The sequence below is a fragment of the Eptesicus fuscus genome, chromosome 11 (genome assembly GCF_027574615.1).
Source record: "Eptesicus fuscus isolate TK198812 chromosome 11, DD_ASM_mEF_20220401, whole genome shotgun sequence".
NCBI classification, from domain to species: Eukaryota; Metazoa; Chordata; class Mammalia; order Chiroptera; family Vespertilionidae; genus Eptesicus; species Eptesicus fuscus.
Window position 1 is genome coordinate 31276876 of NC_072483.1, and position 21691 is coordinate 31298566.

General features: G+C 42.8%; 1 protein-coding gene across 1 annotated transcript; it reads right to left on the reverse strand.

Moving 5' to 3' along the window:
- Nucleotides 1-793: 793 nt before the first annotated feature.
- On the reverse strand, nt 794-19927 carry RND3 (Rho family GTPase 3). Its single transcript, XM_008138697.3, has 5 exons — nt 19494-19927; nt 18919-19006; nt 7472-7581; nt 4473-4607; nt 794-2823 (listed from the first exon to the last, which is right to left on the reverse strand). Exons 1-5 carry the CDS (start codon nt 19641-19643, stop codon nt 2572-2574), a joined length of 735 nt encoding a protein of 244 aa, XP_008136919.1. The 5' UTR covers nt 19644-19927; the 3' UTR covers nt 794-2571.
- Nucleotides 19928-21691: the final 1764 nt, after the last annotated feature.

A 21691-nucleotide genomic window follows, 5' to 3' on the forward strand; every position in this document is an offset into this window, starting at 1 on the left:
CTCCCTTCCCCTCCCCCGCCCCAACCCCAGGCCCTTACCACCCCCTCTGTGTCCACAGGTTATGCATATATGCATACAAGTTCATTGGTTGATCTCTTCCTTCCCAACAGCCTCTGAATGTGTAAGTTTTAGCTTAATGTAGAACCAACTAACTAGGCTTAGGGGAACCCAGGCTTCCCTTGGTCCTAAGCTATTCCACACTTCCTTTTCATCTTCCACACACTGCGGGAGCCTATATTGTGTTGTCCTATGTTATTGAGATGCTGCAACTGTAAATACGGTCATTTTTGTTTTGTTTTGCTTCCCTCCCCCTAATTGATGCAATAGCTGGGTCCTGGGTCATCTGCTCTATTGGCCTCTGTGAACAAGAAGAGCTGCAAGGTGGGTGGCTGAGTTAGGGACTGAGGTTAGGGTCTCCGAGGGCAGGGATGCAGACTAGCCTCATCTCAGAAGTAAATCTATGACCCGAGGCTGCACCAGACTGTGTCATTACTGCTGTTCAAGGAATTCCCACATTTTCTACAAGTTAATTCCAGGTGGTATCATGGCCCTTTATGTCTAAGATGCAATCAGTCTAATTATGTTCCATTTTCTTTTTGTGATTTGAAATCATCATGAAAACTCTTTATAGATGCAGATTTATCTTTCCCCAAGAAACTGCTACTACTGCCCAGAATGAAAACATTCCAAAGCCTACTAGGTTTGGAAACATGAGCCAGATTCTGTAATCATCTCTGTCAAAATTAAACAGCTAAATCAGGAAGTAGACAATAAAAGGCAGATCACATTTAGACAAAGACATGGTTACTTTTTTATTTGAAGGGGAAAAAAAAAGTATGTTTTAATAAATACTGCGGAAACATTGACCAAACAAACATACAAATTGACTTCAACATTTTAAAAAATGCAACGAAAGTTCTGCTTTTTAACAGTTATAACTTATTTTCTTTTTACAATATTTAAATACAGAAAGCACTTGCCAGCTATTTTGTAATACTGCCCAAAGCATAATGCTGCCTCAGTCAAAGCATATTATGTTGGTAGAAACGTTTATATTTCATGGGAAATGACTGGAATGGTATTTCCTTGCAGAGACAAAACAAAGTGCTTGTAAAACATAGAACCAAGTTTGTAATTACCTTAATCTCCTCTCCTGCCACAGTTTAATGGGAGCGACAGCTTCAACACTTCAAAAATGAAGCTTTATCATTGGAAAGAAAGCTCGTTTTCAACAAGCGCCAACAGGTCAGATCGGGTTTATACTCTGAAAGAAGCTCTAAAAGAAACTGGTCAAAAGTATCTGTAAACTATTTTAACTGCTGATTATTTTAGCTAACAACAGCGATCAAGTACTGAACAGGGGCCTTGGCAGAATCTGGCTAAGTGAGGTTTAGCAATCACTCTAGAAATGGCTAGCATAGTGTCAGGACGGACCATACATAATTTTCCACTAAGGCTACTCTAAAGCTTGGACAAGAGGGTCCTTCTGTGATCGTGTTCATTTAAAGAAAGCGAACTAAACCAACTGATCATCAGATGCTGCCAGCTTCAGAGCTTCATCCCCCAAATAAGAGGCCTTTTGCTTTGTACTTTTGGTAACAATTCCAGACAGCTTTACTCACAAACTGTGCTTTCTGCTACTATTCCTTCATTATTTCTTCAGGTGAAAATAGTACCTACATTTTCCCCCCTTAGATCATTCATCCTATGATGTCAAACCAAAACACCTTTTATTTGACTTTGCATTTTCATTAACCATGGCAAAAAAAATCAAAAATTAAAAAAAAAGAATCACACACCCTCTCTTCTAAACAGCGCACAAAAATATTACCTTGAGCAATTTACCACTTTTTAATGACAATCACAATGATGAACAGAACCATCAGACTGAATAAAAATCGACACTTTTTTCTACTTGGATCATCTGCATATCTTGCAAGACTGCAAAAGCCTTTCTTTAGAGCCCTCTCGCTCAGCTATTGTCGGGAAGGCAAGATTTCAAAGCCTCGCCAACTTTTCCTCTGGATATCCCAAGGGTCCTGATACAATTTCCATTTTAATGATGAGCTAGAAGGAAATTAGATCTCATCCTCTAGAAAACTAAACGCTAAGGTCACAGTGCCAGTTCCCCAGTGAGGACGGTATATTAATATATACTTTTTTTTGTAAGGAGATTAAAACATTGAAACATTAAATCAAAGTAGAGATCCATGACTAGATTATAACAAAGAAAACAATAATGCAAGCACCGTTCCGAGCGGGATTTTTCTTCTTGGAGGTACTCGCCTTCCTCCTCATCTACCTCTAGCCCATCTGAACCTCTCTCTTTTTGGCATATTTCTCAAGTCACTTCAGAACTCTTCAATGTATTCACTTCTCACCACTTGTTCTACATGCCGAACCTAAGGACAGGATTCCAAAAAGATGAGCATCCTCTCAAATGCCTCCTAAGCCTCCGGAATATGTGACTTTCGGCTGTGCACTTCATTCAGACTTCACCTTTTTGTTTCGTTGTTAGTGTTTTTGTTTTTTACACCAAAGTTCCTTGTCCTCATCGAAGGTAACGGGGATTCACATCACAGTGCAACTCTTCGCTTTGTCCTTTCGTAAGTCCGTAGCCACTGCCGAGAGCTCTGGTCTGCTGGGCATGTGTGAAATCCGCTTTGTGGCCCTCTGTGATTTGTTCCGCTTAACGTTTTTATTTGTTTTGTTTACACACGCCAAGGTGGCAACGTGAAAAATGTCTCTGACGCTATTTTCTGACTGTAATGCTGAGCATTCGATGTAAGTGGCTGCTCCGATCTGCTTAGCCATATTTGCCCCCTGAGAAGTAAAAGAAGGGACTGTATTTAGCAATTAGTCTTTGGGAAAAGTTATAAAGTGTCTTCTAAATAATAATGCATCGCAAAACATTTCTAATGTTAACTGGATTTTCCAAGTGTTGCTGCAAAAAAAAAAAAACACACCCAGTTTTTAAATTTGTACTGCCTTCTTTACCATTTTGTAAATATTTGCAGTCAAGAACCAGTCAGTCCTAAGGTGCTCAATGTTCATCACTCAGTAGATGCTGTTTGACATCCCAGAGGTGCTAAAGGCTGTCACTGGGTCATCACTAAATGAGGCCCAGAGTATCAGTTAGTCTGATTCAAAGAAGTAGGAGAGAAGCTTAAGGAGGTGATTCATCTTCACTATCAACTGTAACCCAGAGTAACTAGATACTCTTGTCTTCCAGGTCACAGCAAAGTATAGAATTACTCAGAGGGTCCTACTATTGGAAAAAGGCAGCTGAAGATCATGAATATAAATGATGCATTTTCCACATGCTTCTAGCAGGGGTGATTCAGCCCCTAGCTTGTTCCAGCACCTCATGGGGCACTCAATTTTCTTGAGTGTATATAACAATCAAGATTAGTCAATAGGCTATACCAAAAAAACAGGGATAAAGAATAGAATACAGAATCAATTTTGATATGTATGGAATTAAGTTTAGGGCCAAAATAAATTGATGAAAGAAATAATACTGTTATGCTGTCTATAACTTTAGTAAACACCAAATACGTAATTTCTAAACACGGGCCACACAACCCAGTGTGCGGAACAAAAAGGAAGTGTGCATCAAAACGGTTTACTAAATAACGAAATTTTTGTTAATTAGAAATGCAAGACAAAGACTACAGCATTTAAAATAATGAATACTAAAAAAAAATTATAGCTCTTTCAACATGAACTCTCTTTAGAATCTGTAAGTTTTGAGAGAATAAATTTCTAAAACCAATTCTCCTCTTTTCTAAATACTTAGCAAACACCTGAAGAAGTGATGAATCTCTAAGACAGTTTTATGGAGTGTTCTACTTTACTGGCAAAGGCTTTCTCTTTTTGTAGTATTATATTGTGCTGCTGAGTGTAAAATAAGATGAACTCTCTTAAAGAGTAGTACCGATGTTGACCACCTTCTCTCTTAAATCCAGTGGGAGCTACAGAAATATACAAGGTAGCATATGACCCACTGTTCATATACTCCGTAATCAAAGATGTGATTGCCCTTCTAAATGCCAGAACATTCATATTTTAAAAGACTTTTTCCCAAACTTGTCTTATTATGCATATACACATATGAATCCTTTATACAATAAACCACTGAAAAAATTTTGGAAAGCTTTTTGGGAGGGTTTAGCCAATCACTTTGGTGCTCACTTTGGTGCTCACTTTGTAGTCTTGACACCGATCTGAGCTGCCCCAAAGGAGCATAGATGCTTCCTGTGAAGGCACAGCCCCTTCAACTGTGTTGACAGATGGTCCCAATCTGGACAGATAGTGCTCATTCTGCATCTTAGAAAAGGGTCTTGCACTTGGACTTGACCACTGGTTGAGCCTTAAGAAAAGTGGCTACTTTTAATTTTATTTATTACGAGTGATGTTCCATTTCTGTCCTTTTTAAAATCCACACTGGTACACTGACAACATATACATACCTGGTCATAGGACACTGGTGTCTGTCTGTGGTTGGAGAGCTCCACTAACGTGCTGACATCGGTCCGAAGATCAGATTTGCAGCCAACCATGAGCATTTTGGTGTTGGGACAAAACTCCTGGATTTCACCTTTCCACTGTTGAGGGAAAAGACGAAACATTAGCAAAGCGTTGACACCCAACAGAATGGAAACAATTTCTCCACTGGCAGACATTAGAAATGGGACTCATAAAGGACATTTAAAAGGAACTGTCACTTCAGACAAAGAAGCAAACTTGCATTTATCTCCTAAGTAATATTAAGTTTTACTACAACCTCAAGTGGATCCATTGGGGAAGACTTATATATATTATTATTTATTCTCTGTTTTTGTGACTCAGTATCTGTCCCTACTGCAAGAGACTTGTTGGGTGTTGTCAGAAGGTAGCTTCTTAGAAGGTAGCTTCAGTAGTATCTTAATTATTGGGGTATCTCTGAAAGATAAAGGTGCCTTAAGCATAATTATATATTGTAACAAGTGATTACATCCTTGGATGTGTTCAGCTGACACTTCCCACCATGGACGGCTGGGAATTAAGACCGAGCCAACATAAGCACAGGTATGCATTCACTGATCCCATCAAGAAAGATGGAACAGCTACCATGTGATGAAATCTGTATTGAGATTTTAAGAACTGGAGATAAAGTTAATAAACAGAACAATCTGCCTTTAAGGAGTTTCCATTCGAGTGGCCAAATCAACCAAGACCGTGGCATTGGGCTCTCAGAAAGGCATCTGGTTCTATGGCTCATATGCCCTTGAGTCAGTTTTAAGTTACATAGTTGCTAAATATTTCAGTTTAGTGCAATGTTGGGTTAATTGTTTTGTGACCTAACAGGAATTCTTAGAATCTACAGAAATGTCTGCCAGGGGATTCTCCTTTTTAATTGTCCCTTTAAAGAGCAAATGGATATCTTTTTGTGGTTTCACTTCCTCAAGCTTGAGATAACCATCAGGATGGGAGTCAGGAGTTCAGAGTGTTCACAGGAAAGTTCTGGCTCTTGGGGAAGAGGGATTAGAGGGGCTGAGATCAGGAATCCACGCCTCCAGACTCTCCCCTCCCACAGGCACACATATGTATTTGAGTGCTTTACTACATATTATGGTGGTTACAAAGATGATTAAGACATAACTGTGCCTCCAAAAAAGGAATTCACAGAAGAGTGCAGATGATGAAGTCATGAATATGATCCTGGACAAGAGGGACATCCTGCAGGAGTAGTTTAGAAGACTATCAGAGGAGACATTTCCAGAGCTAGAGGTGTGCTGTGGGCAAAGAACTCTACTGCCAAGTACACCAGTGGATTGAAGGGAGCAATATACTTTCCACAAGAGCCCAGTTTATCCACCAATTCCTCCCGCTCTTTTCCCCACCCTTCATTCCTCCTGTCCCTTCCAGAATTATTTAGGAACATCTACCATGTGCTGAATGGCACTGGAGTTAAGAACTGGAAGGTGAATTTTAAAAAAAGAATACATTCTATCATGCTTTAAGCCACTTTAACCTCTTTGATATTCAAGGACTTAAAGGATTCAATTAATCAAGACAAACCATAACAGGGGTTATCATGAGCCTTAAACCTCACACGAATGTAAAACACACTCATTAATATCTTTAAGGCCAATGTCACTATTCATTTTGTCTCAGAGGACGAAAGCAAAATAAAACAGGATCACGGCTCTTCATTATAAATTATGCATAACCCGATGCTACATCAAGTAAAAACTCCAGTAAACAAGCAATCTCTTTTACCTACAGACAAGCACTAGGCATGTTGCTACGTTGCTCTTCAGCTGTGTAATGACTTAGGCCTCTGCTGCATGTCTAACAACTATTACAAGCACTGAAGACAGGAAAGGTGTATTCATGCCTAAGTCTGACAAACATTAGCATTATTTGTGATACATAGAGGAGTTAAAAAGCACATTTCATTGAGATAACTGTGCTTGCCATGTTTGGTAAAGAGACGAGTGATGATTCACCTTCAAACCCCAATTTTGTAAGACAAAAAAGATAAATAGTCAAACATGATAAAGAAGTGTAAGTCAATAAAAACACACAAAATGTTATAATGACACTGCCTTGGTCTCAAGCACATCCTCTGTGTAAGCCTTAGTGCATGGCAAAGAGAGGGCACTCCACAGAAGGGTCTGATTCTGAAACCCCACAGCGCTCAGGGCCAGGACTGAGAACACGGGATGATCCTTAGTGAAGCCTAAGCCTTCAGTAACTGCCCAGAAACTGAGTCCAAGACTGGTGGAGGCCAAGGACAGCTCCTCCCTCCCACGGGCCTTCTCCGTACCTGGGACCCACCTGCAATAGGTCCCCTTCCTCCTGACCTCCCCCTGGTTCTGTCCAGAGCTTCCTTGGGTCCTTTTACCTCCAGAAACCAGGTATGTTATCATCTAGAACATGTTGACAACTACTGTTCTGATTAGTATCTGACATCTCCCTAATTACAAGTCACCTTGTCTAGTGTCTGGAAACATGCCCATGTTCCTCCTATATTAGTTCTACTTCCGTTTCTAATAAATAACATCATTACTGAAACACAGCCTCTCTCTTCAAATAGCCACTACTGCACTCTTTTCACTATCTGAGTTGAGGTGGAACATAAACATATAAACTAAGACACAATCTATAGGGTAAATGAAGGAAGGAAAGAAGGAAGGCATGCTTGACAGTAATCAAATATAATTTCTGCCCAAAGAATAAACCCAGAGGCTCTTAAAAGGGTATTTTGTTCCTTAAATGAAATACAATTTTAAGCAGGCTCATCATCAAAACTGGTGATACATATGGAAACCCTGATATAGTGTAAAAGTGTCCTTTTCCGTGTTCTAACTCCAAAATACACAGCCGAGTATTAACTAGAGTGTTGGGGCTCCCCAGCCAGCTTCATGTTCCTATGTTATATATGGGCCGGTACTGAACTGGGTCATCATTCACCAGCACTTGCCTTTTTTAGGACACTGTCCAGAGTCTCTGGTCTACTGATGTCAAAGCAAATCAGCACAGCATCCGAATCTGGGTAAGAGAGGGGCCGGACGTTGTCATAATAAGGAGAACCTGGAAGAGACAAAAATACACAAGTTTTTAGATGAAAATCTCTTGTCTGTCATGCCTTCATCCTGCCCTTTTGAATTAAATCCTTTGAATATCACATGGGGGTAGGGGTCCCACTTTCACCTCCTCTCAGGTGGAATTAGAATACTTCTAATTCTTGGTAGTTAATGCAAAAACAAAACAAAACACACAAACAAAGGCTGAGTAGTAACATATGCATCGCTGCCAGAAGAGGAATGAAGCCTCCCTTGTATCTGATGGGACTCCAAAGGGAAGAGCCGGGATCTAACATCTGCACGGTTCAGAGGAAAGACTCCGGCATCAGGGTGAAACAGAGGCTGTTGGAGCCCAATGGCCCAGAATGCAAACCCGCTGCCACCACTGACAGAGGGGCAGGGTTGCTTTGGGATTCTGCGTCAGAGTCTTCATTCATAAATGGAGATGATGTTACCTACCTGGGATTAAATAGACCCAGGAAGGGTTCGGCATTTAGTAAGGGCTCAGTAAGTATTAACTATGGTTATGCTTGTGTCGGTGCTATGAAAAGCTGAGTGGTAGCCAGCACCATAAATAGAGCTACTTCTTGGGAAAGAGACCAAAACTCAAAATCACTCTGACAATCCGATAAGGGTGAGTTGGGGAGGGAGGAAAAGGTAGGTTCAGCTCTGCAAAGAGACCCACAGTCAACCACATTGCATCTGTGGACTCCACCTCAAAGTTACAAGTTTGGATAAGCCATCGACCTTTGAGCTTGCTTAGTTAAACTTACCCCCAAACTCTACACAGCTTCTCTTCCTGTTACAACAAAGCATGTAATAAATGCCATATTGGATCATATCACTTTTTTACACAGTTCCATCTCTGAGAGTGACACAGAGGCATGATGCAAGGATCTTGGCCTGAGTTAAATCCAGGGCGCCCAAAAGGTTTAAGTTACCAGCCAATTAATTTCACCACAGAACCCTCTAGTCATTTAGGAGATTTCTCCCTTTCCTATAGGAATCCCAAAGGATGGGCAATTACATGAGGCCAATTATTATAAAATAGTGTGACTATAAAGTCAAATGCAGCTTGTCAATGCTTTTTATTTTTTAAATCATTTTCAGTATACTGACATTTCACAGGCATAATATGAAAATCATTTTAGTAGGGGATGTGTGTGTGTGTGTGTGTGTGTGTGTGTGTATTTGACTCCAGAGAGTCAAATCTTCAAATCTAAACCACCAAAGTCTTTTTGAAAATCAATTTCATTTTGACATATCCTTCTGTTCTAGCAGAAAAACATGACATGTTATCTCCTGATAAATCAAAACCTTGATAGTCAAAGTCAGGAGGAGAGAAAGACTAAAGAAGCTTTTCAAATAATCTAGCAAAACAAAATGGGAGGCTATTCTTGAGTTCTAGAAGTTACTGCAGTTAGGGTGTACCAGCCTCTATTCACAGTATAGTCTGGTCCCTAGCAGTCACTAAGGAACCCAGAGACACTGTGGCCTGGACACTTAGCTGTTTTAAGGTGGACAATGACAATTCAAGCCAGGTGTGTCTACCAATCAAGGAAGAAGGAAATGTTCTAGGAATCAGGAAGTGTATGAATAAGTACAAACAATGGGAGCCAGAATTTTTCATGAGCTGCACCAGCTCCCTACCCACACCTAGAAGCAGGCTGACAACTGAAAGACATTTTCCAAATGCTTAAGGGGATCAGTTTCTTTCAAAATCAAGTCATTTTAAATAATAAGGCATATTAGAGTGAGGATGACTCTGAAAATGATAAGCTGTCGTCCTGCCTTTTCAGCCACTTAAAGAAATCTGAGGTTAAGAGAATGACACACATAATTCACGGATTTAAACATTACTGAGAGGCATCAGGAATTAGGTGGCTTATGGCTCTGTGTGGGTATATTTGTTCTGTGAAGTGCTAACTTTCTGAATTGCAACCTTTCTTGTTTGTGTCCAAAGTCTAAACTTTGACACAGCTGCAGCTGTAAACGTTAAGGAATTGCTTTCCAAATACGGAGTCAGAAAGTTCGGTATCATAGAGTGGAAATCCAAATACCAGCCAAGAACACCAGGATTTCCTCTGCTCTTCAAAGTTAGCAGGAAATGAGCGGACCCCAGATCCATAAAAGCAGAGCTTTCCAACAGTGAGGATTGTCAGAAACCTAACCAGGCTTTCATCGATCTCCTTTCTTGGAAACCACTCACTTTCCCAGACTCAATCCGACCTGAACGTGGGAGGAGAGGCACCTGCAGGTGCCTTATTCCTTCAGATATGAGGTGAGAGTGCTCACTGCCAATCTCAGACCCACAACTGCTCTGCACAACCATGGGGCCATCTTTTCCAAATACTACAAAATTTAGGAAAGACAGCTGGAGAATTACAAAGGTGTCAAAATAGAGTAATGAAAACTGGGACTACCAAGACAATGGTTTCATAATTTAATTCACCACATGGCTGCAGAGAATACGTCTCTGGCCAGCCCTTTCTGTGCTGGATCTCCCTCCCCCACGCATTATCAGCCACAAAGGGGATCTGGCTTTGTGTTCCGTCCTCTGTCCTGTCCTGCCTGGAGACTCCCGCTTACTAGAATCAAGTCATGTGCTTTGTGTGCTAAGTAAGTCAACCCAAATAGCTGCAAAATGTAGAAACTGTCCCGCCTTAAAAGGAAACAGCTGTGACTAGTACCACATTCTTATGGAGGTTTGTTTCTGTTCATGTTTTCATTTGGTTTAATGTTTTGAATGAATATAAGTATGTATGTGAAGGTTCATGAGAAATAAACCATCTTGCTTTACAGGTGTAGAGAGGCAATTTAATTTATTGGGATAATATGGGTTAATAGGTTCATACAGGTTTCCACCATACACTTCTATGACACAAGATCTGTATATTGCACTGTGTGCCCACCACCCACAAAAAGGCACTTTTTAAAAGCTTTCACAAGACCTGATTAGGAATGATCCTGTCCTCTCACTTCTGGTAGAGCAACAGGAGTGTCCAAAGTGGCAATAAAACGGATGCCCATATTTATTAGTTATAAGCATAATTTGTATAACCACTAACTACGAAAGTAATTTGTCATTAAAAATAACAAGACCACAAGACCACTTAGTCATAATATTTTTGGATCTTTTGGGATAGGAAAATCTATTGCCTCTACTTTTTCATAGTAAAAAAAAAAAAAAAAAAATACAGAATTATAAAAGAAAAAGAATCTACCTGGAAAAAAAAAATCATCTAACAATTCAGCTAAGCAGAATTGCAACCTTCAGAAAAAAAAAAAAAAAAGATCCTGTGTAACTTCACAGTGTTTACTCTGCTTGAGCACTTTGGATTATTCCCTGTTCTCTTCTGTAAAGCCCACGCTACTGCACAAAGGAAAGCAAAGCTGGAGAGCGCACGCTGTAATCACAGGCATGTGTGGTACAACTCACAGGCCAAGAAAAAGGGAAGAGGAATTCCAGGAATGCCCTGTGAAGTGAGAACCAATATGGGAGGCAGAAGTGACACCAAAGTAAGGGCTGAAAGTAAGCCCATGAAACGGGAACAATGCCTGCCCTTAACTCCTACATCCCTCCAGAAAAGTCTTAAAACAGTCTGTTAAGCCAAACAGCAACACATTAACTTCTATATATATATTTTTAAAGATGCAGGTGCAAAGCTTCCAGGGTAACTGTAGAACTAAACACAAGAGTGCTGAACATTTTTTACTATGTGGGAGCGTACTGAACTCTAACTGCAGTACACAGCAGGTACTAATGTGTGCACCCCAAGAATGTGCCTTAGCTAAATGCAGTAAGTCTAGGCACTGAGCTGAGCTTTCTCAACTAAAACTCTTTCTCAGCATGTGCAATAGGCTTCATGCATATGGAAATCTCAGCTGCAGCATTTCTTATTATGCCAGACAAAACTTGAAACACACAGCACTATTCCAAAGTCCTTTCTAATGAACCATAAAGAGAAAACTTCAGGAAAACTCTGTATTGTAAAGAAACAACTACACCACATATGCACCCCACCTCCACCCCCCAAAAAACTCCTCTTTGCTTGGGTGTAGATTAGAATAAGTGCACATTTATGGTGCTCTGAGTTCCTCAAGTTTGGCAAACATTGGCCAAGTTCTAAAAGGCTTTTGAAACATCAGGTCTACTCATCTTTGTCTTCAAGATCATTAACGCTGCGTGAGAGCAGCATTTCCAGCCCAAGAAGAGTCACAGAGTGCCTCACCCAGAAACTAATTTTGCAGACATACCTGCCTGTTTACGTCATCCTTTCACAAAGATAGAACATACCATATATGTACATTATTAAATGTATCTGTGAGAAGATTCATGCCCAAAGGGAGGCTTTATGGAACCTTTTGCAAAACCACTTCAAATCTGAGTCTCTATAGGAGTCTGAGAACGGAAAGCTCTTCTAGTTAAATAGTTACTAAATATAATTTCTTTTACTTGAATCTTAAATTTAAAAACTTTCCATTCCCCCTTAAGAAATTCCTAACAAGAACAATAAAATTAGGAATACTGCTTTCTTGTTTTTTTGTTTTTTTTTACCAAGAAAATAGATTAACTTTTGGTATTTTCAGTGGCCACCAACAGAATATCTGTGCCAACAGCAGCAAACACATGATCTGCCCAGCTATCAGCGGATTCCATTTCTTCATGCCAACTAGAGAGTGAAAGCTCCAAATTAGCAACAATCTCAACTTGTGAATCAAGTCTGAGCAGGACTTTTCTGTCTGGCGCAGTGTAGGACTCTGAACTCTTTTCCCAAGTAGTGTGCCCCACAAATGCCATGCCTGCAAGTATGCAACAAACTTTCCCGAGAAGAGTATTTTGTTTCTTTGACAGGTTCAGATTCACTGGAATTATGAACAGATTTTATGAAAACGTGGACGGGGGCACTTCTGTGTTGCTATAAAGATAGAATCAATATTTTTTATTTCTTGGGGCAATGCAGATGCATAGTTGGAAAGTCAAGTGAGGTAGAAATAAGGTCACTATTTGGGGGCTGTAAATAAACTCCTAGTCTTACTGAGACTTTTAAAAAATATTAGAATCCAAACATTCTACTTAAAGTGGAACTATGTTAAGTCACAGAGCTTTAAGGATAAGCGTAGATACGGATAAAATTTTTAAATGGCATTATTCTTCAGTAACAGATCAAAGACTTTGTGTTCCATATAATACTTAATTCCTAGGAGAAGAGCCCCACAGGTGAATTCGCCTTGCCATATCCTACATCATCAGGCTCTCTTCAAAACCAATTTTCACAACACCTGGTCAAACTTCTGCAAATTCCCAGTTGCATTCCCTGTCAATGGAAATTTGCTTTGTCAAGGGTGTCTCTGAGTCAAGTTGCCAGTATATAGTAACCGAGAAGACATTTTCAGGGCATCCGAAAATGGTTGAGGTACAACTTATTCATTTAGCACAGCCCACCAGGTACCATGAGCTTATTGGAGAAACTATTGATCCCTGGTGTCATATCTACATGCAAAAGAACTGGATTAATAAGGAAACATCTGGTTATTTCAGGTGCCATCAAAATGACCAATATGGACGCCTCACTGAAATGTACAACTGAGTAAGAAACTAGGTTGGAGAAAACTTAGCACTAACTGGGGTTTAAATTTTAAAAGATCTAGAGACAGATGTAGACTCAGGAAGGGAATTTATACTTTACTTTTTTTAAAATCTAGAGTTTAAGCTGAAATCATTGCATGGTGGAAAAATCTCCAAATGTAGTTTTATATATTGCTTATTGAAAATCACCACCCAAACTTAATCTATATGTCTTACAGAGTTTCAGGATAAATACTTAAGAGTTGAACCTAGTTTTGAAACTCTAAGCTCCTAGGGATCATGACTACCTTATGATGGAACTGGTTTTCTGCAATTTTGCCCTTGGTAGTCACATCACCCATGAATATGTGGCTTCTTTGTAAATGCTTATTCTCTGTCTTTCTCTAACAAGGTTAAGTTAGACTTCAGCTTTCAGAATCTTGGTTTCCTTGAATCGTTAAATAAATGTAAGCTGTTTCCAAGTGGGAGGGATGTTAAAGACTTCTTAAGAACTGCATCAACTTCTGGAGATAGGAAGGCATTATGGTGGACTTCAATGAGCAATGACTTATAGATCAGGGGCTTGGGCTGGCCCTGTAGCCTTCAATTCTTTGGATCTTCTCGATAGGTGAAACCAGCTTTAGAACCTTAGACTCACCCTCCTATAAACAAGTATTAAAGAACCAAAGATGAGACTGCTAAGAGCCTTGAGGGCTCAGCTTTGCACTGTTCCCACCCTGTTCCCACAGCATTCATCAGAGTTCATGCACACACAATGCCCTAAAAAAAAAAAAAATGCTTACTGGTTTTATACTCCTTTCTATATGTCTTGCCTTGATGTGTTAATTTACATGGTAAATCACAAAAGAGGGACCAGTGATTTCTTTTGAAGCTGCTTTTCTGAATTAATTATACACTAATCTCCAACACAGCTGAACATTTCCATTCCTGTTAAGAAATATTTCAGTAGAATGCTTGTCACAGAGACCATTCTTTAAACTTATGTATAAGCTATAGATATAACAATATAAATGACTTCTATTTGTAAAGAGTTTGTCCTTAAAGTCAGACCATGAATAATTAAGATTTTTCTTTCTTCCCTTTTCCTTTAAGTATAAAATTTAAAGACAACTGTATTCTCTGTTAATCATGTTAAAAACTAATAAGGAAGTACTAAGTTTAGCACATAGGGCCTAAAAGAAGCTTATATCATGACAAGATTCAAAAGAGTATTCATGAGAAAACAGCATAGTTATTGTGGGGGAATTTTAGCAGCTGAACTGAGTATTTTAAAACTAATAATATGCCTGAAATAAAATGTGCATTAACTTGCCTTGGTTAAAAGCTGGCATGAATGACTATTATTCCCTAAATCACATGCGTTGAAATTACACTGCAATCAAATCACTTAGGAAAGATATGGTGATCCTTAAATGACTAAGCTTCTATTATTAGCTCCATGCTACAAATTGCTTCCATGCTTGGCAAATGTGGCCGACTCTGAAGCACATGATAGATAGTAGAACTACTCTGATCTCAACTCATCACCTCAAAGTGCTGATACCAGGACCCATGGTTTTGCAGAAGCTCATGGAGTAAATTTGAAAATTATTTTGGGCATCTCTGCAACTATTAATAAACATGTTCATTTTCGTAATGAAAAGGGAATACTTCTCATCAAAATCAAGAAATTACGGATCTGTATCCAAAGACTATCTTTAGCCCCCCACCACCATCTTTTAGAGGATTCATGTTGGCATTAGTTCAAAGGAGGTTTTGTTTACTTTCAGAGGGGCTGACTGTGAGCAACCATCAGAAATCAACTAGCCAAGTGCCACTGTGGGGCTTTAACTGGTGTGTGTCCTGGGGGTGGGAGGGTCTACAACACAGGGGATGCCTGACAATGGAAATACACTGTAACCAGGTGGAACAGGGCACGTGGTGCAAGACCCTCATCATAAGTTGAATATGAGCTACACTAAAAAGGGGGAGGGTTTCCTTCTCCCCACTCCCCACCCCACCTGAATTATATGACTCTTAGGGGAAGGGCCTTTTTAAAACTGACACTGCATCTCTAAGACCTCACATAGGGCCTGCACATAATAGGTAGAGAAAAAGAGAAGGAAGCTAGAGAGAGAGTGAAAGGCACTATTACGTTTCTGTGCCTTATAAAGTGGGGAATGAATTATCTTTTCTCTTGGTGCAAAAAGACCCTCCATAGCCTGCTTGCACTTGATGTTCTTTCCTACACCCAAATTGGCAGAGCTTTGCCTGTGCATATTGTGTGACTGCTGGGGGGAAAGGAGACCCCTTTATGAGAAGCCTTCCAAGTATGGAAGCCAGCTAAGGCAAGAATTGCTTCTGTTTCCTGAATGTTTATCCCTCTGCTAGGAGGCTAAACATGAGGAGCATGCCATTCAAAGGACAAAGTTCATGCAATCTCTCTACTTATATAAGTGAAGTGAGGAACATCTAATTTTTCCTAAACAAATCTCTAACGTTCACAATGTTTCAGAAAGGAAAAATAAAATGGACATTTAAGACTTTACAGACTTGGTTTAGATCTTATCTCCAAAGTTAAATGGATAGCAATTGGAAAAAATAAATGTATCAGGAGGCATAAGGCACATGCAGTTATTTTCACAACCTGAACTAAACAAATGTCTTAGTGGGCAAAGAAAATGTCAAACATTCGTCAAAAAGTAATCCTGTTTAGAAATTTGCCATGAAAAGCTCGAGTTGCAATGGAAAAATGTTAAAGACACTTGAAATGATTAGCTGCTGATGTAGTGGTTCTTGCTAGATGTATTTTGCTCATGAATGACACACCATTTTTGGTGGAGTCTATTTTAGAATTTAAGCAGTGCTTGGTAACTGTGTTTAATTAACTAATATTTTGTCTCACAAATAACATAATGGAATTCTAACTATGCCTGTTTTCCATTTGTATAAACCTCTATTGGAGCAAAGACTTCATTATGGAATAATTTTGCAGTGATATTCTCTTAATCACAGTTTTTTCAAACCTTTATATTTTAGTTAAACATCCATCCGTTTTGTTTCATTAAGTAAAAATACAAGTGATTATCTCACTACAGACTTCATTTCAGGTGATTATCTTTAATTTGATGAAAGGCAATGTTTATAAAGTTGACATTCTTTGTGCACAGGTAATTCAGTGGTAATAAATGTCAGGAAATCTGATCTCCTTGGAAACTATGCATATTCATTTGTTCATGCAACATATTTTATTGGGTGAATACTGCGTGTGAGACATGATGCTATGTATGCAGAAAGTTTGAATTAAATACTTGAAAATATCTGAAGTGATTGATATTTACTGCACATGTGAAGCATAGCTTCCAACTATAAACTGTCCACATTTTGTTTATTTTCTAGCCTTTAAAAGACAATGTGTCATTTTTTTCTGCTTTAAAAAAAAAAGTCAATTTAGCTCTTCGGAGGCCTAATCGAAAAATCTCCGTTGGTGGTCCTGTGACTCTTGAAGCCTGAGACAGGGCCTGTGTAACCCAGCATTCCTTCCGCTGAGCCCACCCAGGCCCCTCCCCTACCTAAATGAGTCTCCTTCCTAAATTCACCAGGAAGCGATGGCTCTGACCAGAACCTGGCTTGCTTTGTGGGTGGTGAAAACCCCAGCACTGGAATGCCAGATCTACTGGGACTGAGAGCAGAAGCCAACCAACATCGTGGGAAACAAAAAGACTTGCTTGTCCGGTGTCCTAAAGCCAAGAAGCAAAGGGCTGGGAGAGATCCTGCGCGTTATCTAGCTCTCTATTCTCTTTTTTTCAGACAATGAAATGAGACTCAGGGAGGTAGGGGATTTGTTCACAGAAATCGGTGGTAACCAGTAGCTAAGATCTGAGCACAGCTTCGTATCAACGACTGGATCAGACTCAGGCCCCACACCTAACTGCCTAAATACTTTTTACCTTGCATTAGGTCCAAACCTGTGTGTGTGTGGGTGGGGGGGGGGGGGGGGGGGGGAGCGGGAAGAGAAGAGGGGGGGAGAGGATTACTGGTGCTAATTATTGGTTCCAAACCAGCTGCCCTGCCCATCAGGTATAACAAATACCTTGATATGTCTGGGAATTAGATCCCATTAAGTACTGGGGGCTCTGTAACAACGCTGATGATAGGAACTACTGAGGTAAGAAAGCACTAGCATTCTATCAACACCTTCCCTGCAGCTGCGAGACTGTGTGCCATCCCCAATACAAAACACGCTGAGGTCCTGGTTCTGCTGCCCTTGGCAAGGCTCCAGGAAGAGCCTGGCTCTCCAGGGAGAAACAAAATCGGCGCTTCTCACTGCAGAACTCGGAGCATCGGGCAGTGACCACGAGAGGCGCTGGTGCGAGACTTCCCGCCGGCCTTTGTGCCTGGACCGCCTCAGGCGACCCTGTCAGTCCAGTTCCTTCCCGGTGCCCTCCCATCCCCCGGGGTGCCTCCGGGGTTGCAGAGGGTGAAGCCTAAGGTTGTGGGGAGCGCGCACAGCCCAGAAGCACCTCTGGGAGGCTACTCCCAGCTTGACAGCAAAACCTGCGTGTTGGCACTTGCGCGCTAGTTTCAGCCGGGATTTGGCCGGTTTCACCTGCGGCAGCCCAGCTGCTTGCTAAGCTGCACGCAGAGGCGTGGGGGCTTTGACCAGCCTTCGCGCTGGCTCCTCCTCCTCCAGAGGCCATGCCCTCGGTGAGCACGGCCCTCCTTCGCTCCCCGGCGCCCGCACGCACGAGCGGCGGACGCCTGGATCCCAGACCCAGATTCCAGAGGGTGCCCTTACCCCCTCAGACCCTGCCGGGACCCCTCAAAGCCGTGTGCTGGAATCCTGCCCCAACCACCACCGCGCACCAGGTGGATGGGTGGGCGCATGGGAAGGCGATAACCCGGTCTTGAACCCCAGATCCTTGAAACTAATTCACCACGACGTCAATAATTCAACTGGACGGGAAGGTCAAAGGCGAAGTGCGCGGCCCGCGGCCTCGTAGGCGGGCGGGGGTGATGCAATAGGGGTCAGGAGGGAATGGCCTGGGCGGGGGGCGGGGGGCGGGGGACAGCGTGACCGAGAGGAGCGGGGAGTGGGGGAAAGGCAAGGGAGCTGGGATCTGCAGGTCGGCACCGGGGCGGCGGCTGGGAGCGGAGGCCGGGGACCAGCGGGCCGCGTGCAGCCCCGCCGCCAGCGCATTCCCGGCTGGAGGCGTCAGGAGCGGCGCGGCGGCCCGCGCTCCGGGTCCTCGCCCCCTCCCCACTCCCCCCACAGGGGCGGGATCCGAATGCAACTGCGTCGCTTCAGGGATTTTCTCCCACCTCCCACTTTCCACCACCACCCCCGCCGCGCTCCCCGCCTCCCAGAAAATCAGCAGGTTAGATCCTGGAGGAGTGCCCGCCGGGAGCCAGGTGGTTCCGAGGCGGCGCACGCAGCACCCCCACATCGAGCCCCCCTGGCAGCTGCGAGGCGACTCGGGCAGAGAGTCCCGCGAGCCACCCGCTCTCTGGCCACCCGGCTACAAGCGGCCCCCACCGCGGGGTCACCCTGCGGGCACACAGCGCTCTTTTCTCCCCACTGCCATCAGCTCACCCCACCCAGAAGGGACAAAATTAGCGCCCCGCGGGGACCTCGGGAACCCCTCGGGAAAGGTCGCGTTCACCGAGGGGCGGCAGAGCGCTGGTGGCGCGCGGCGGCGGGTGCTGGGAGCCGCCACGCACCCGGGAGCGGCTGGAAACCCGCCCCAAGAACCACGCGGTCCCGATGACTCTTACCCGAAGTGTCCCACAGGCTCAATTCTATTCTTTGTGTGTCGATTTCAAAACTGGCCGTGTAATTCTCGAACACTGTAGGGACGTAATTCTGGACGAACAAAATGGACAGAAGAGGGCACAGAGGTTATCTTAAAATGCACGACGCCGCAAGCACACCCTCTGAAAAACTGCCTCCTCAATTAAAAATAAAATACCCGACACATCAGGTCACACACCGAACAGGCATTGGCCTTTTCCTAAACCCCTGGCTCCCCACTCGCCACCCCACCCGCCCCCATCGGCTCCCCAAGACTTGAGGATCCAAATCTCCCAACCCCAGGTTCTGCACACAGGACCGGACAAGTTTCAGAGCTACCAGCAGAATGTGCAGGCGTGTCCCAACCCCTAAATGCTTCCTGCCTGCCCACTTTCCCTCTCCAGGCAGCCAGTCTAACCGGTGGGAGTAATGAGGGGTGAAAAAGACAGCTTTAAAAAAAAAAATAGGGGAAGAGGGAAAAGCAAAGGGAAACCCACCTAGAGACGGGGTACCCCGAGGGCCGCCCCCCATCCCCAAAGCCCCGGCCGGCCACACTCACCTCGGGGAAGCAGTCTTTGGCGAAGACGTGCAGCAGCGCGGTTTTCCCACACTGACTGTCTCCCACCACTACTATCTTGCATTTCACGTTCTGATTAGGATCCATGATAGATTTGCTGGATAATTTCTGGCTGGCTCTTCTCTCCTTCATTGATCTTGTCTTATTTTCTCTTAGAACAGGAATTTTCTCTTAAGAGGAAAAAATATATATATATATATATTTCTCTATATATAAAAAAAGCAGATATAAAAAAATAAATTGCAAGCCTGGTGGGAATCCCTGAAGCACGGCGCAGACAAGGAGAGCTGGAGGAGCAGGCTCGTTACTCCCCTCCAACAAGTTTTATGCTGGACTCCACGCCGCGCTTCCCAAGTCCAATTCCGATCCGACTGCTTTGTTTCACGCTCTCTGCGCGGCTTTATACGCTCGGCCTTCCAATCCTCTTCTTTCTCAATGAGAGAAGGAAACTGATCCGCCTCCTCCCCTTTTATGGAGCCAGGCAGCGAGCGCTGTCTGGTTACTTGCAGACAACGTAAACAGTGCGCCCTCTAGGGTGACCCTGCGGGATCTGTTTCCAGACCAAGGCTCTGGGACAACTTGAAGATTCCAAGGACGCTTTACTGATGGATGGGACTGTGCAAGTCCAGGAGGAGGTGGAAAACTGAATCTGTGTGCATATTGATTTTTACTAGAATTTTTTAAAAAACGTTTTAGTAAGGACTGATCTACAGAAGATGCATGGACATTTATGAAAGCAAAAACATTTGTCTCCTAAATTAAGACATCCATATAAAATATAGGAAGCAAGTCTTGGGTGGGGAAGGGTTAAGTGGTGGTTTTTGTAGAAAAATGGTTTGTCATAGGTATATAGGCCATAAATCAGTAGCTAAGCCAGGTTATTCCAGATGTGGGAACTGGCTTGCCTGGGTCACAGTAATAGACTGGCTTCTGAAACATGTCAGTTTCAGTCGATCAGGAGTAGTGCAAAGGGGAGGTGGGAGCAGAAAAGAAAGAAAATGGAGGATTGCTCATCAATGAGTGACAAAAGCCACTGGAAACACAACCCTATGGCACTGGGGACCCAAACACACAAAGTCAGCCATTGTCCACATTGCAGTGAGGAGACTGGATAGGAAGGATTCAGATCCTGCCCTTTAACCCCTTTATCAGTGCCCCCCCCCCCCCCCCCCCCGGAATTGTAGGACCCTAGGCTGGACCCAGGAAACACATTATGCATAGCTGAAAAATGCAGGTACAAACTCCCGCCTCCCCTCATTGGTCCCCCACATCCATCGCTCTAATCACCTACTTCAAAAGTCTCAGAGAGGACTAAAATTGGCCCATAAATTTGTTTTCTTTTTCTTATAAGTTCTTTTTTTTCCCTCATCTTCATCTTCTGTGCTCCAAATAGTCAGAAGGTTTCAACTATTAAGTCATAAGGACATTGGCCAAAACCAACTTAAAAGTTCCCTATGAAGACTTCTAGGCTTGTAAATGAAAAGAAGATGAAGTGAAAAACAGAAAGTTGAGTATGAGGAGTGAAAAGGCACAATGAAGGGTGGTTAAAAGCATGAATGTAAGTATTAGACGCTATTACCATGAAGTCTCAGGGGTCCAAGGACGGCCTCCTCTTCCTTTCAGAGCTGAGAAATTGGAGCCCCACAGAGGAAGACACTGATGTGGACTCTCGGTCCACATTGTGGAGGGCTGACCCGCAGAGAAGAGGATGGCTGGCCGTGCTCGGGTTCCTGAAGCAGCATAGGCCAGAGTTTGCTCTGCAGAACTTTAGTCCTCCTCACCCCTTCCCCTCCCCCCCGAAAAAAAAAGGATGCCATGGCCCAATTAGTGATGGAGGCACTGTGCTCATATCACTCCTTGAAGATGTACCAAGTATTTTGACATGTTGCAGACAGAAAAAGTCTTGTAGCAAAGTAGCCTACTTAGGATGATTTATTTAACCCATCATCCTCAAATCTACTTATGTACAGGAATCTTTTATCAACTTCTTTACTTGTTTACTTACTTGTTTGTTTAAGAAGTAATGGGCAGCTGAAACCGGTTTGGCTCAGTGGATAGAGCGTCAGTCTTCGGACTGAAAGGTCTCAGGTTCGATTCCGGTCAAGGGCAAGTACATTGGTTGTGGGCACATCCCCGGTGGGGGGTGTGCAGGAGGCAGCTGGTCGATGTTTCTCTCTCAT

Coding starts and splice junctions, on each gene's coding strand:
- RND3 (XM_008138697.3), bottom strand. CDS start 19,643: ATGAAGGAGAGAAGAGCCAGCCAGAAATTATCCAGCAAATCTATCATG. Junction 7,582..18,918: donor GAGCCTGTGGGACACTTCGG/GTAAGAGTCATC, acceptor TGTCTCTTCCAG/GTTCTCCTTATTATGACAAC. Junction 2,824..4,472: donor CACCAGTGTCCTATGACCAG/GTATGTATATGT, acceptor TTTACTTCTCAG/GGGGCAAATATGGCTAAGCA.